The 13,131-nt window shown below is 40.2% G+C and overlaps 3 protein-coding genes across 4 annotated transcripts in view; 1 reads left to right on the forward strand and 2 right to left on the reverse strand.

Annotated features, from left to right (window-relative positions):
* LOC114517713 (low-density lipoprotein receptor-related protein 2-like) overlaps window positions 1-718 on the reverse strand; it is a 37,575-nt gene extending 36,857 nt beyond the window's left edge. Inside the window, exon 1 of the mRNA XM_028537517.1 lies at window positions 261-718. Within this exon, the coding sequence (XP_028393318.1) occupies window positions 261-345 (85 nt within the window). The 5' untranslated portion in view covers window positions 346-718. The remainder of the gene's footprint in view (window positions 1-260) is intronic.
* Window positions 719-2,725: 2,007 nt separating this feature from the next.
* On the forward strand, window positions 2,726-9,947 carry LOC114517752 (cannabinoid receptor 1-like). Of its 2 annotated transcripts, none has more exons than XM_028537567.1 (2): window positions 2,726-3,046; window positions 8,713-9,947. In XM_028537567.1, exons 1-2 carry the CDS (start codon window positions 2,913-2,915, stop codon window positions 9,644-9,646), a joined length of 1,068 nt encoding a protein of 355 aa, XP_028393368.1. In that variant the 5' UTR covers window positions 2,726-2,912; the 3' UTR covers window positions 9,647-9,947. The 2 variants fall into 2 exon arrangements, with proteins under 2 accessions (XP_028393368.1, XP_028393369.1); XM_028537568.1 differs by lacking the exon at window positions 2,726-3,046 and adding an exon at window positions 4,896-4,970.
* Window positions 9,948-10,068: 121 nt separating this feature from the next.
* Window positions 10,069-13,093, reverse strand: LOC114517751 (SET and MYND domain-containing protein 4-like). Its single transcript, XM_028537565.1, has 2 exons — window positions 12,818-13,093; window positions 10,069-12,510 (listed from the first exon to the last, which is right to left on the reverse strand). The coding sequence occupies exon 2, from the start codon at window positions 12,484-12,486 to the stop codon at window positions 10,492-10,494; it is 1,995 nt and encodes a 664-aa protein (XP_028393366.1). The 5' UTR covers window positions 12,487-12,510; window positions 12,818-13,093; the 3' UTR covers window positions 10,069-10,491.
* Between the last annotated feature and the right edge of the window lie 38 nt (window positions 13,094-13,131).

The following is a 13,131-nucleotide window of genomic DNA, read 5'->3' on the forward strand; positions in this document are numbered from 1 at the left end:
CGATTTGGGAACGCGAAAACAGGGTAGATACTTTAGAGAAGCGAGGTTTTTTCTTTAGTAATACATCTAAACATATTATAGTCACCACGTGTCAACACACAATAACTGTACATGCAAAGCATGTCCCCTTGATAGTAAATTTCACCAAAAAACTGCCCATTTAAAACGGCATTAAAATATCCCTAAAACGACTGTGCGAATAAATATATAAAACAAAGATAACAGCAGATTAAAAAAACAATTATTATTACGACACTCACCTTCGATACCTATTCTATTTTCCTCGAATAACATCAACAAAATAACAAGACACCAGCCAAGCGAGCGTACAAAAAGCATGCCCATATTTGCTCGGTATTACGTTATTTCAATAAAAGCAATATCTCGGAAACCTTTGTCTTGGCAATATACAAAACAGCAACAAGAATTTAAACGTTTTCAACCATCGCTTGCTTGAGTACAGTCCAAGCTTGCATGAACAAAAACAGTTTTAGACAAAGATGATTCGTTCCCATTGGCTACACATTACCGTAATTTGTTGTATAATTTCACGTTTCTCCGAGTGTCTAATATTTCTCCAAAGTTGCAGCAATTTAAAACTAATCGTTTCGCAGGACAACTTCTATTCTTGCCGTATAAACGTGGGCAAAATTCTCAAATTTTTCGCGTGAAGTGTGTTTCTTTACAACACAACAAAGTTGTTATGATTTGTATACGAATTTAAAAGAGCATTGTCAACATGCACGTTTTGTATAAGTAATAATTAGCATTTCAATAAATTTGCATAGAAAGCATGTTAGGAACCTTGCTATTGAGCTGGTCTTATTTGCGTATTGAGACAAAACGCCGGAAAACACGCTTTTGTGAAGTGGGTTTATCGTTTTTGGCCTGTGAATGAGAAGCCCTGACAAAAGCTTTTAAGTGTAACGCCTAGAATGATTAGGTGAACAAAAGCGATATTGTCGAAATTCTGTTTTAAGACCGACTGCTTGTCTCAGGGTATGTTACGATATTACCCGGCTTGTTATTTGCGGTTAGATAAAATCTTGGATACCGACAAATCACTGAAACGTCTTGCCACTCAAGAACGGATATACGAAAATCAGACAAACCATATGTACTTTCAAGTTTCACCAATGTTATTGAGATGGCAAACCGCGGGGTTTTTGAAGAGTAAAAGTTGTAAAACCATTGCAAACCGTGTTAACTGTAGATAAGTCGACGCATACTTCTCCTATTTTTCATATAATTTCGTCTTCAAATCGAAGTATGAATGCGAAAATGAACGTGCACATATCCAACGGTCAGTAAAGCGAAAGAGTACGTCTCTTGTCTGCACATTTTCAATTTTTTTTCAAATTTGTCATCCCAGTGTATCGGCGTATATGCAGTTCAACATTAAAGCCTTATATGAAAGTGCTATCTTCCAAGTTTCCATCTTCATATTGATAATAACAAAATCTCCTAATCTCAATACCAGAACTGTATATCATCACTAAAGGAAATACATGTCGTAACTCGTAAGCACTCTCAAGTTATTTCCTTCTACAAACGTGTCATTTCACATCCTGTTCAACTTTGATAACCGTTTGAGAAAAGTGACGGGTGTCACTCAGTTCACGCTAATGAGGTTGAATTTAGCCTCCAAAATATATGCAAAACGTAAATATGTCTCAAGCAGTACAGCACCGGAGGGCAAGTATTCGAAAAAGTCGAGCTTACTGATTTGATAAATATTGGGGTTTTGTCCCTCTCCTCTCCCCTTCTCTCGGCTCTCCCCTCCTCTCCCCCTCCTCTCCCCCTCCTCCTCTCCCCTCCTCTCCCCTCCTTTCCCCTATATAACCTACGAACGTAAGTCCATCGTCTCAGTTATCACAAAAACACCTAAATTGTTATCTACGTGTTTGCATGACAAGTTTTTAATGAAAAATGACCTTTACAGTAAAAGTATTAATGATTTTCAGCCCAGCAGCGCCATGAGTAAGTTTAAAACTGACTGGAAGAAAAATTATTAAAAAAAATATATTATCAGTAGTCAATAGAGCTATTAATAAATAGCTTTACGAAACAACCTTTACTAGAAGATTCAGGCCAGATTTGTATTATTAAACTCGCTTTTATCACGTCAATATTATAGTATCGTTTCATCTTGGATTTATAGCAGTTATTTTGATCTGATTTAATGACTTCATGTGGAAAACACCAGTAATTGCATGCGTATTTTTTTAATTATCCTGCCGTGCATGTATGTTCCGCAATTTCACGGAAACCTTTCGAGGGTCTAAACTTCTAAAAGAAACGGTCAAACCATGCAGGGGCATAGTTTAGTTTTCAGTTAGCGCGAGTCATTTCTAGCTGTCTCGTGCATGCATGTACAATTTTAGCTCTGCAGATAAACATGATGTGCATGGAAAATTCAGCCACCTGTGTCTATAATATCTTCGAGTTTAAAAATAGAGTTAAATATGAATTTTAGATTTATGACTGTATGGAGGAGGCCCGTCAAACGTCCAGTTCAGACGCACTATACATCTTGCAACCCGATAGAAAGGAAGATAACATGAGCAAAAAACTGCTGAACTGATATATACTGATGCATAAATAGTTAATGTTTACAAGGCATGTGGACATTGTCTTGCAAAAGTCGAAAGAAATCTTGAGGCACTATATTTCGCGGGAGTTCCTGAATGTTCCTCTATCGAGCAAGATATGTTAATAGTGGAAATTTGAGGGCATTCAGCTGTTTTGGATGACTTTCTCCTTCAAGGCTCATGCACGTTTCGTCGCCAAGTTATACAGATAGCTATATAACTGCTGCTTGAGTCTGCGATAATTTCTTTGGCACCGATCAGCTATCTTTTATCATCTGTTGATATTGGAATAACAAAGTACAGAGATATTTAAGTGTGTACATGCGCTCGCATGGTTTATGGGTGATTTGCTATATTGCATGGCAAGTTAAGTGCAACTTGCACTTGGGAAACAGTCGCCGAACTTATGCAACGAATTGGCCGAGTGGCAGCCAGGAATATATAGGAAGACAAAGGTAGAAATATATTATATAAAAGTAAATGCGAGTGTAATTTTACTGAATTATCAACAATTTCAAAAGTGAACTTCATCACCGTCAGATGTGAAATGCTCGGGCAACTATATGTATGAATAGTAAAACATCTGAGTGCTGTTCTAGTTGAATTAAAAAACCAGCGTGAAATATTCATTATATAACTTCTAATTGAGAAACTAACTTATTGTAATTAATAAACTAACAAATTACTGAATGAATTAGGAAAACTCTTAGTTGAATACCCTGTTTCAAAAGTTAACAAACTGGTAAACATTCATTACTGTATTTTCGTGCATAACTTATTCATCTAACTCTTCCTGCATGTGTATATAACTTTAACATAACTAAAGTAAAGAGTAACTACTTTAACTGGGTTTATTTAATTCTAGCCGGAACTCTTTCTGAATCAAACGGCTAAACAACTTTAAGTCTAAGAACTTAACTGTACTCAATATGAAAACGAGAATTTATTATGGTAAACCAGTTTACAAGCTAGCATACCGGACGAATTACCTTTATAACCGCGCGCGGCACGAAGCTTGTCAGTCCGTTTAATTTCGTCTCCTTTCATGCACACGAGCACCACATACAGAACTGGATGGGTTTGAGACTTCCATTGCAAAAAAACGAAGCATCGTGTAAAAACTAAGAGACCAGAATTTGGTTTCGCTCTACTTCTTACTCCTTGCTGAAATGGACGATTTTTGGCTAATCGGTTGGCATGTATACTACACGATCTTCATATAAACATGCTTCTTACATCGCAGATGGATTATACGTCGGCGTGGTCGGATGAATCTTTAATGTGTTTATATGCAGCATATTAACACCGGGCTTTTAAATTCAAGTAGAACTACGTGCATGCATTGAACGCGTTTTATCTGCCAATTCGAGTGTCAAAAAAAGTTGAAATCCATCACGCGCGTGCGACGTGCATACTGCGCAAGACTCCGCGTTTAATTACCTCGATATTTCTTTTCTTTTTATAAACATACACTTGTTTCTATAATTGAGTGCAATGTGAGCTGCATACGTTTTCGCCAGTTTTTTAAAAAGGCGCAAACTAGAATAAAAAATCCACTGACGAAAACGCCATCACAATGATGTGTTTAAGCGCGCGCGAGAACGCAAGTGTCGATAATTGTTAACGCTTTCAGACCTAAAACGTCATGAACATATATATAAATTATAAGGAATGAAAAAAAAACCGCTGCATGTCTGGGTCCAATACATGCATGCAAAGTTATAAAATAGGGTAACCGTAGGCGAGAGTGTGGGGCAGAACCAATCACAATGCGTTGCGTAAATGGCCTTCAAGCGAAAGTGATTAAATATTTATTTACGCACACTTTGACTCGACAAAACCCAAGCAAATAAAGACAATGGTTACAGCTTTAACTGAACTGAAGCCATCAAGATTCTCACATGATTTCGAATTTGTATTCCTCGGAACGCCGCGCCTCCGATTTTAAATTGAAAATCGTTTTGTCCGCTGGGTTAGGAGATAAAAAATAATTGCATCGTTATATCCCATATATCTTCAGGCTATATGTAACAGGCACGAAAAAACCAACCCCCCACGAATTATAGGCAGGTAATTTGCATAAGATAGTTATTCAAATGACGGTCTATGTGGAAATTTTGTCCTATAATGCAGCACATCAAGATAACACGCTTATGGCTATGTCTTCATTGTCAGTGCACTGGGGAAACTACACAGCTTGTTTATGTAAACAGCTTAATGATTGATATACAAATATAAGTAGAAAATGAATTGATCGGTTGAATAGAACGGAATACGACAAACATATAATCAAGAAAAATGAGAGAGTACTGTTAATTAATATACACGCCCGACTATGGGGGCGGTGGAACAGCCGAGCAGTTTGGGGCAAAATTCAAGGTAAACTTTACGAGTTATGTATGTGTAAAAATAGTCTGTGCAAAATTGGACGCTTCATGCATATGTTGGAACTTTAAAACACAGTATAAACATGCATGGTTATTATATAATCCAGCTTCCTCCCTATATGAAAACTCCATACCAAAGTGATGATCATAAAGTTGGCTTGTTCAAGAAATTTAGTGTATATTGTACGGCCTACGGATCGAATGAGTCGCAATTATGTCTTTTTATACAAAGCCGGACAGATGATACAAAGCCGGACAGATATGAGAGGTTTGCCTGAATGGAACTGACGGGTTACACCGCAGTCATAGATAAAATCTAAAACCATAAATAAATATGCTGAGCTTATCATCCGCATAAACTGTCTTCGTCTCGTTCGTCTCACTAAAAAAGCATACTAGCTCGTACGAGAAGGACAAAGGTGCACAAGTTTTTCTTGAAGAATGCAAGACCAGGAATTGCGTGTAATCTCTTTCAAGCTTATACAAAAACATACATGCGGTATTAGGAAAACGATTATTTGGACGCCAGTTGTCAGCAAAGTTCCTGGCCCTGAACCAACTTGGCGTTCACTGGCCATTGTAGGTTTGTGACCTGGCGCTGATTCGATACAAGTTTTACAGATTTTTACAAAGCTCAATTTTTTTAACACTTTGTGGGTTCGTGGTCTGCACTCTACAGTTCGTAGGATCAAACATTAGCAGCGTTATCTAATAATCTCTATATGTTTGTTGATCTGATAGGTCGGGTGCCTCGGCTCAGTTTTATCTTTGTCGCCGGTATACGGAAGCATATAGCACTCGAATAAAACCATAAAGTCGAATTGCCTCTTGTGCTATGCGACCAGCCAAATAAGAGCTTCGTACCACTATACTCCAGTGATCCTCTGCGCGCTCAGCATCCTACAAAATGGCGTGCGCGCGCAGGTTTTCATAGGCAGGTCATACTGTCATAGCACATAACTCCTCTTGATCCATCGCATTTCGTCGTCATTCTTCGTGACTGCGATTTTCATACGTCAGATTACGTCGAATTATGACATGCGCCAAGTGCAAGTCGGTTTTTTGCTGTCACACGAAGCAGCATTTTGCTCTTGTTCCTTGCCTTGAATTGTAACCATCTGGAAGACTGGAACAAATTTCGCATTGACAAAACGAGATGAACAAATTTTGCGTGGAAAAATTGCCAGGCGGCCTTTAATTAAGTGGTTTAGTTTGGATGAAATTTGAATATGCAGATATGCGAATTCTTTCCTAAAAGTCTAGAAACTAAAGTCGAAAACACACCTGCGCCTATATCGTTGTCATATGATACACTCTTTTCATAAATATCTAATGCATTCTAATTGGTTTGTCATGTGTTTTTATTCCGCTCTGTGACAAGAGACTTACAACAAATTTGGTGTTACTTAATGAATTTCGAATGCAACGATTTATGGCGTGCCAAAGTCAGTGTTGATTCCAGCAATTGGGCACTTTCAACTTTGCCTTTGGTTCACGGAGCATAAGACGGTTCTAAAGTAAACATATATTCCCCAAATCACTTATCTTAATTAAGCAGCACTTTGATTCTTCTTTATAATATGGGAACAAAAATATGGGAACTATTTTGTACAACTGCCTCAAAAAATGTGAAATTCATTGAAGCTGCCAGCCTTGAAGCTGCCAGCAAATATTATCAAGAATGTGACGTTGTGTTAATAATGGCATATTCAAAGACGATAATAACGCATTACAGCTTATCATGGTTTGTTTAGGTCAGTTAGGTTTGTTGGGACTAAACGAAAGTCGAACAAAAAGAATTGACGACGAGCCATTTGGCAAAAGATTTATTGCTTTCTACTTTGCTTGTTTGCTTGTTTAGTAATCCACAGCAAAACAGATCGCATCGTGTGAGAACAGCTCAATCGGGAGACGACTCACTACCCGTCTGTTCCACTAATTGTTTTCCCCAAAGGGAAGTTTTTGAACTTTAATTAAATAATAGGAAAAGGATTTGAACAATATTTAGATTCACGAGAAACAAATATATCGCAAACGTTCCAGCGATAAGACAGATTGACAACTTCTCACGGTACAGATGTAGTCGTTATAGAAGCAAGAAATCAGTTAAAAATAGCTGATAATCTTGCTTGCTTGATAAAAACATCAGATGTGCAATTTATATTGCTCTGTCAGACCCTGCCACGAGTATCTTTCCTGTTGTATGAATGTATCGGATCCTGTAATAGTTGACTGCTCACCATTCCTCTTGAAATGGGACTCGATTGGAGTGCTTAACCCCCCCCCCTGATAACGTCATTATTTTCCGGCAATGCATGGGATAGTAGTACCGCTTTCTCGAACCACGAGGAATGCCCCACGAGAACGAATCTATCCCTGAATAGCACAACGTGTACCTGAAGAAGACCACATGTGTGGTAATCTATTTCATAGGTATAGTTCGAGATTCTTCAGCTTCCAACGGGGGTGGCGGGGACTGCTGAAAAAATAATATAGAAAAATCAGATAGAAGTTAAGACCAGACAGAACTATCTAGAGGAAGTAAAGTCCATCCCACAGAAATTGAATCAACGTCACTTTGACCTTCAGAAGTACTTTTCCTACTAAGATAAGGAGGGAGTTGCTTGTGAGAGCATATCTCTCATGTAATAATTTACTTGGCACCGCTTGTATCAAGCCCGTTTAGCCTAAACGGTGGATAAGTGAAAATTAAATAACACTCTTACGTCTCTCTTGAATGAGTCAACTTGAATATTATGCACTAAATATGTAGTTGTAAACAGTATCTTTGTATTAGGGTTAATGACATTTTGTTTGCTTGTTGGATAAAACGATAGACTTGCTTTCAGTTTTGAACTTAACCACCGTTTAAGCTGAAAAACGGGCTTGATACAACCGACCCCTGTAGCTGAAAAAGCATAGTTTAGAACTGCCCAAGCTGTCTGTGAGCATGTGAATTTACCAGTAGAGCAAGTAGGCCGAAGTAGCAGATGTTTCACGCCCACAAATTTGGATTCTACCGATTTCTACGTGCAAATTGACGCTTGGGTACGTGACTATAGGTTGTATCAAGACGCATAGATGCATATAGGGAGGCTATGAAGTTTCTGTTGGAAAAGTCCACCTTCAGTGAAAACAAACAAATGAATCATAGGTTTTTCTCGAAGATTTTTTGGCTAATATACTTGCTCGTCTGAAGCTAGGGCGAACAGCTTTTTTATGGAAATTCTCATCACAAACCTATAAACGTTACCTGTTACCAGTTTAAGAATTACCAGTCCTTCGAGTCCTTGAAGCTTCCTTGTTCCATCTATACACACGAGTAAATCTCGCTACCGTTTACTAGTAAAAGCTATTTTTGCAGAATGGTTCTTCAACCAAGCCCGTCGCTACTACACACAATTTACCGATACTATTCTATATTCTACATAAAAATGTATGCAAATAAATCGCACCCGAATTGTAGGAAGAGATTATACCGTAAAAAAGCTTGAATTGATTAAATTTTATCGACAAAGTCGAAGTGTTTTTTAAAGATATTTATCTCTCGCCGAATGATATAAATTCAATGTATTTTTAATTTTGTTATTAAATTCGCATGCTCGTTTGCTCAGAGAGCAACTTGGTGTATGGGCATAGAAATAAAGGGGAAGAAGAGGGGTGCTTCGCCCGGCGGAGTAACATGTGAACGAATCATTTGCAAAAACATAGCCTATTTTTTAAATTTTTTGCAGCTCTGATTCCTGGCAAAAGAGCACAACGTCAGCAATGGCAACGGCCAGAAATGTGAACCATTCTATCGTTGCTTCAAACAGCACGTTTTCGTGCGCATTTGACGCTCCGAACGTCTTGTTAATTACGATCGGATCCGCAGCAGCTTTGATGAACGGACTGCTGTTGTTAGTTTTATACAACGAACGAAAAAAGTTCTTTCGTACAAGAGTCTCGTATCTCGTGGCAAATCTGGCCGTCGCCGATTGCTTCACGGGCCTGATGCTAGTCGCTGTAATGGTATGCAACCTGGCTCAAAAGCCACGGGCATTACGAGGTTACGAGTTTTTGTTTCTTTGCGCGAGCATCCAAGTGTCATTCTTCACTCTGATCTTGATGTCCCTGGATCGTCTCATCGTCGCCGTTATGCCGATGACCTGGTCGCGTTTTCTCACGACACGAAACACGATCATCGGCATTGTGCTCGCGTGGACGCTGGGAATCTTTGAAAGCGTTATGAACAAGTACGAAATCACAGATCGACGTTTTGTTTTGTTTCTCATTCTAGAGATCGCGGCTGTGATGTTCATCCTTATTCACGTCGTGATATTTCTAGTCCTACGTCGACAGCGAAGGAATTTTTCACAGTCGGGAAGTTCCGCTGAGCTCTCGACCATCATGGACCTCTCGCTGCAAGCGTGTCATGCGCAAATCACCTCGGTAGTGCTAACGCTAATGATGGTGTTGGTTATAACGTACACGCCTTATATTGTGTACTCGAATATCTTGTTAGCACGAGATGGGACGAGCATGCGCATTAGGATATACGAAACGGGGTTTCGTTACACCCAGGCTTTCTCCTATCTCAATTACGCTGCAAATCCAATCGTGTACGCCTGGAGACTAAGGGTGTACAGGAAAGCACTTTGTTCGCTCATATTAAAGATGACTATCTAAAGATCTGACAACTTCAACTGTTTTAACAGCTTTCTTTTTTATCGAAGGAGCCTAAAGACCCGCAAGCTTTTGGTCTTCATTTGCTCACATGAGCCTCTGCAGAAGAAACGCTGAATCTGTACATGGTATTGCATTCCGTTGCAAGCCTTTTGTGACACTTTCCCAAATGAAAGTGTTTTGTCTTTTTCCAATGGCGTAGCCAGGCTTACGATTTAGCCCCGCTATACAAATTTTGAGTTATTTTATAAGGATTTAATTCATTGTTTTTAAGTCAACGAGCACCAAAATATTAGCATAGTATGACTAAATTGTCAGCCTGATCACGCCACTGTTTTTTCGTCAAATTGATTGAGCACAAGGTACATTTTTGGTAACCTATTTATACAGTGGACTGTTTTTGTACGTGCGAGAGCACAATTGATAGTATTTGTACGAAAATATATTGGATACAATGCTCTCGGTGATCTTCACCTCAATGGATCCCTTGAAGATTAAGTAAAACATGATTTGTCATAATTTTCTAGATAAAGGCAGTTCACACTCGCAATTATCGCTGGGATTTTCTTCATTTGAGTGATGCAATCGAGTGAATAGTTATAAATGTCCTGTGAATGAGAACCCTTATTTTAAAATCTGTAACTTATACACTCGATCACATCAATCAAAAGAAGAAAATCGCAACAAGTCGTCGGCATAATTCAGCATTTGTTGCACCACAACGAGACCCTCACATGAAAACAGCTTCGTTATTTCCCCAATTATAAAACCACTAAAATACATCTCATTTGCGACCTACAGTTAATTAGAAGTCTGCTCAGTAATCTCCTATGAATATCAGTCAGTAACTATCTTCGAACAACGTGCCTATTGCTTTGAAGGACATTGTAGCATTGTATGATTCCTTGCTGGCACGAGTTTATATCCTGCCAGGGTCGGCTGACGCAATGATCCAGTCGGTCGATGCAAGCAATCAGCTGTGGCAGAGCTGTTTTATCGTCTCCTTCGACCATTTTATCGATGCCGACTTTCAGACATGCCCCGGCATCGTAGACCTCACTGAACCTCGCTTGAACGTTCATCTCTTCTTTACAAAACTGACACTGATACAAGGTCTGAGCATTTGAAGGAACGCGTTGATGACAGCGCCGGCATTTCAGAATCGGTACTCTCGACTCCAGATCGGCGTACAGCGGCCAGCCTTCGCGACACGCCGGACACGAGCATGAGAAGTAGTACTGCTTCTTCAGCTCCGCCTGACGCTCCGACAACGGCGTGACGGCCGACACGTAACCGTAGTTGTCTAATACCTCATCTCCCTTGGGGATGGTCTGAATCGATCGCATCACGCACGTGTCTCCGTAGAAATTGCGCGTGACGCACGGATCACAGCAGTGGTTGAAGAGACTGAACGTTGCATAAATTGCGGCTGCGATTTCGATCGTGTGCGAGTTCACGAGGTCCTTGTCGATCTGCAAGAATTCCGATATCTCGTGCGCGTTGCAGGGCAGCACCTGAAGCATGCGCAGTATGTGGCTGCCGACGCATATGACGTCCGTCGATTCCTCTCGCGAAGTGCGCTGACCGAAATAGCCGGTGGCGTCAAGGCACTTCACTAACAGAACCGACATGATGGCCCGGCGAAACAAGTCGCTAGTCGACCTGTCTTTGGTGTGTGCAACAAGATGGTAAATCTCGAAGTATGTATTACGATAGGTACTGTTGGAAGGGGAGCCGTCTTCTAAAGTCGGTTCCTCGGGACACTTCTCCGAGTCGAATCCCTTCAGCGTCGGCCATGTTGTTTTGGTCATAACCCGTAACGCAAGTAATCCGAATTTTCCGACGTCGCAAGCGGCGAGGAAGTCTTGATACTTGCACTCGAACTTGTGGTAAGCCCACGCGAGGCTCTCGCATGATTCGTCACAGAAGCCTACTCTTGCGCATTGTCGACAGGAGTACGGTGCGAGGATACGTTTCAAGCAGTGTAGACAATGAGTTGGGTAGTTCTCGGGAAGTAACACCGACGCATATGGCTTCTCGACGGCTACAACATCTCCTACTTGTACATCTTCAACGGCTTTAATGTGGCGGCCTTTCTCGTTATCATAGGTCACATCAACTTTAGCCGAAAGGCAAGGAAACACAGCATTTCCACCGTTTGTCAAACCGGGTGTGCGATACTTCGCCGTGGCTGCGATAAGCTTTGAATTGTTATCGTTTTGTTTTAACACCTCTTTCGTTCGCTTTATCCACGAGTCCAAGTTTCGTCTAAGAGTATTTGCTTTCTCAGGCGTGAGGTTGGACAGCGCGAGTAGTTCTTTGGCTTTTTTGAAGCTCTCCAAAGCGTGAGTTTGCGTGGATAAGAAAAAGTGGCATTTTCCTTGTCGTTCGTAAAGTTTGTACCTCAAAACTTCAGGATATCCATAGCTAAATGATAACTCGATATCCATCAAGCATTCGTTGTATTTCTTCATGTGAATGAGGACGGCAGAACGGTTTGCAACAGCCATTGAGAATTCCGGCTCAACGGTGGACATTATGGCGTACTTGACGCTTTCGTTGTAAAGGTTCAGAGCTTCGGTGAATTTCTTGCACTGGAATTCCTTGTTACCTTCCGTTCGCGCTAGAATGGACTTCGCCGCCGATTTTTCTAGGAAGATTTCTCGTACATCGAGGGTTTCCTGGACACAGTCGAGTTTCCACGTGAACGAAACGCGTTCGTGGTTTGAACGAAGTTCCGAGAATTCCTCCGAGATTCGTAGAAGATTTCCGCTCTCCTTCAACTTTCTGTATATAAGCTCATACCATCTGTCCATCAGGCGCTCGGATTTCTTGATGGACATTTTCAGCAAATGATAACTGCAAGTCTACAAAGGAGTGTCCATTTCAAATTAAATTGTGGTAAATAATGATATGGTTTACACCTGCGTGTATCTGGGCATGGTTTTAATCTGGGTCTCCCTCAAACTCCTGGCTACCAGGGGGCTATAGTTCAGTAATCAGTATAAACCTGATATTAGCACTGGCTGTTGTGTGGTGATCCACTAGCTATCCAAAAAATACCAATCACCAGAACTCTACAGATTATTATGGTGAAATGTACATACATAATACTATATCACACTAACGTCCCTAGCATAATCCACTGAAACTCTAATATATCATAAAACATACCTCAAATCGTTGGAATCAGCAGTTAAACGTCTTGATTTATTTCATTTAGCATCGATTTCGACATCAGTGACTTCGTACGCATGGGCACATCACCCATCTGTCTTTCAAATAGACATTATTCAGATATTTCGGACTCTTTCGACCAAATAAACTACACTATCTCACACTAGAATGTACGAAACAAACAAATTGTAGACAATACAAATGAAACTGTTGGAAATTAAGGACATTTTAGGACATTCTTTACCCACAAATATGTATTTGTTATTGATGAAATTAAATGGCCAATACTTCTGTGCCTGCGATCTATGAAA

Source organism: Dendronephthya gigantea, unplaced genomic scaffold (assembly GCF_004324835.1).
Source record: "Dendronephthya gigantea isolate DGI-Jeju-01 unplaced genomic scaffold, DenGig_1.0 000009F, whole genome shotgun sequence".
NCBI lineage: Eukaryota > Metazoa > Cnidaria > Anthozoa > Malacalcyonacea > Nephtheidae > Dendronephthya > Dendronephthya gigantea.

Coding starts and splice junctions, on each gene's coding strand:
- LOC114517752 (XM_028537567.1), top strand. CDS start 2,913: ATGCGCTCGCATGGTTTATGGGTGATTTGCTATATTGCATGGCAAGTT. Junction 3,047..8,712: donor GAATATATAGGAAGACAAAG/GTAGAAATATAT, acceptor AATTTTTTGCAG/CTCTGATTCCTGGCAAAAGA.
- LOC114517751 (XM_028537565.1), bottom strand. CDS start 12,486: ATGTCCATCAAGAAATCCGAGCGCCTGATGGACAGATGGTATGAGCTT.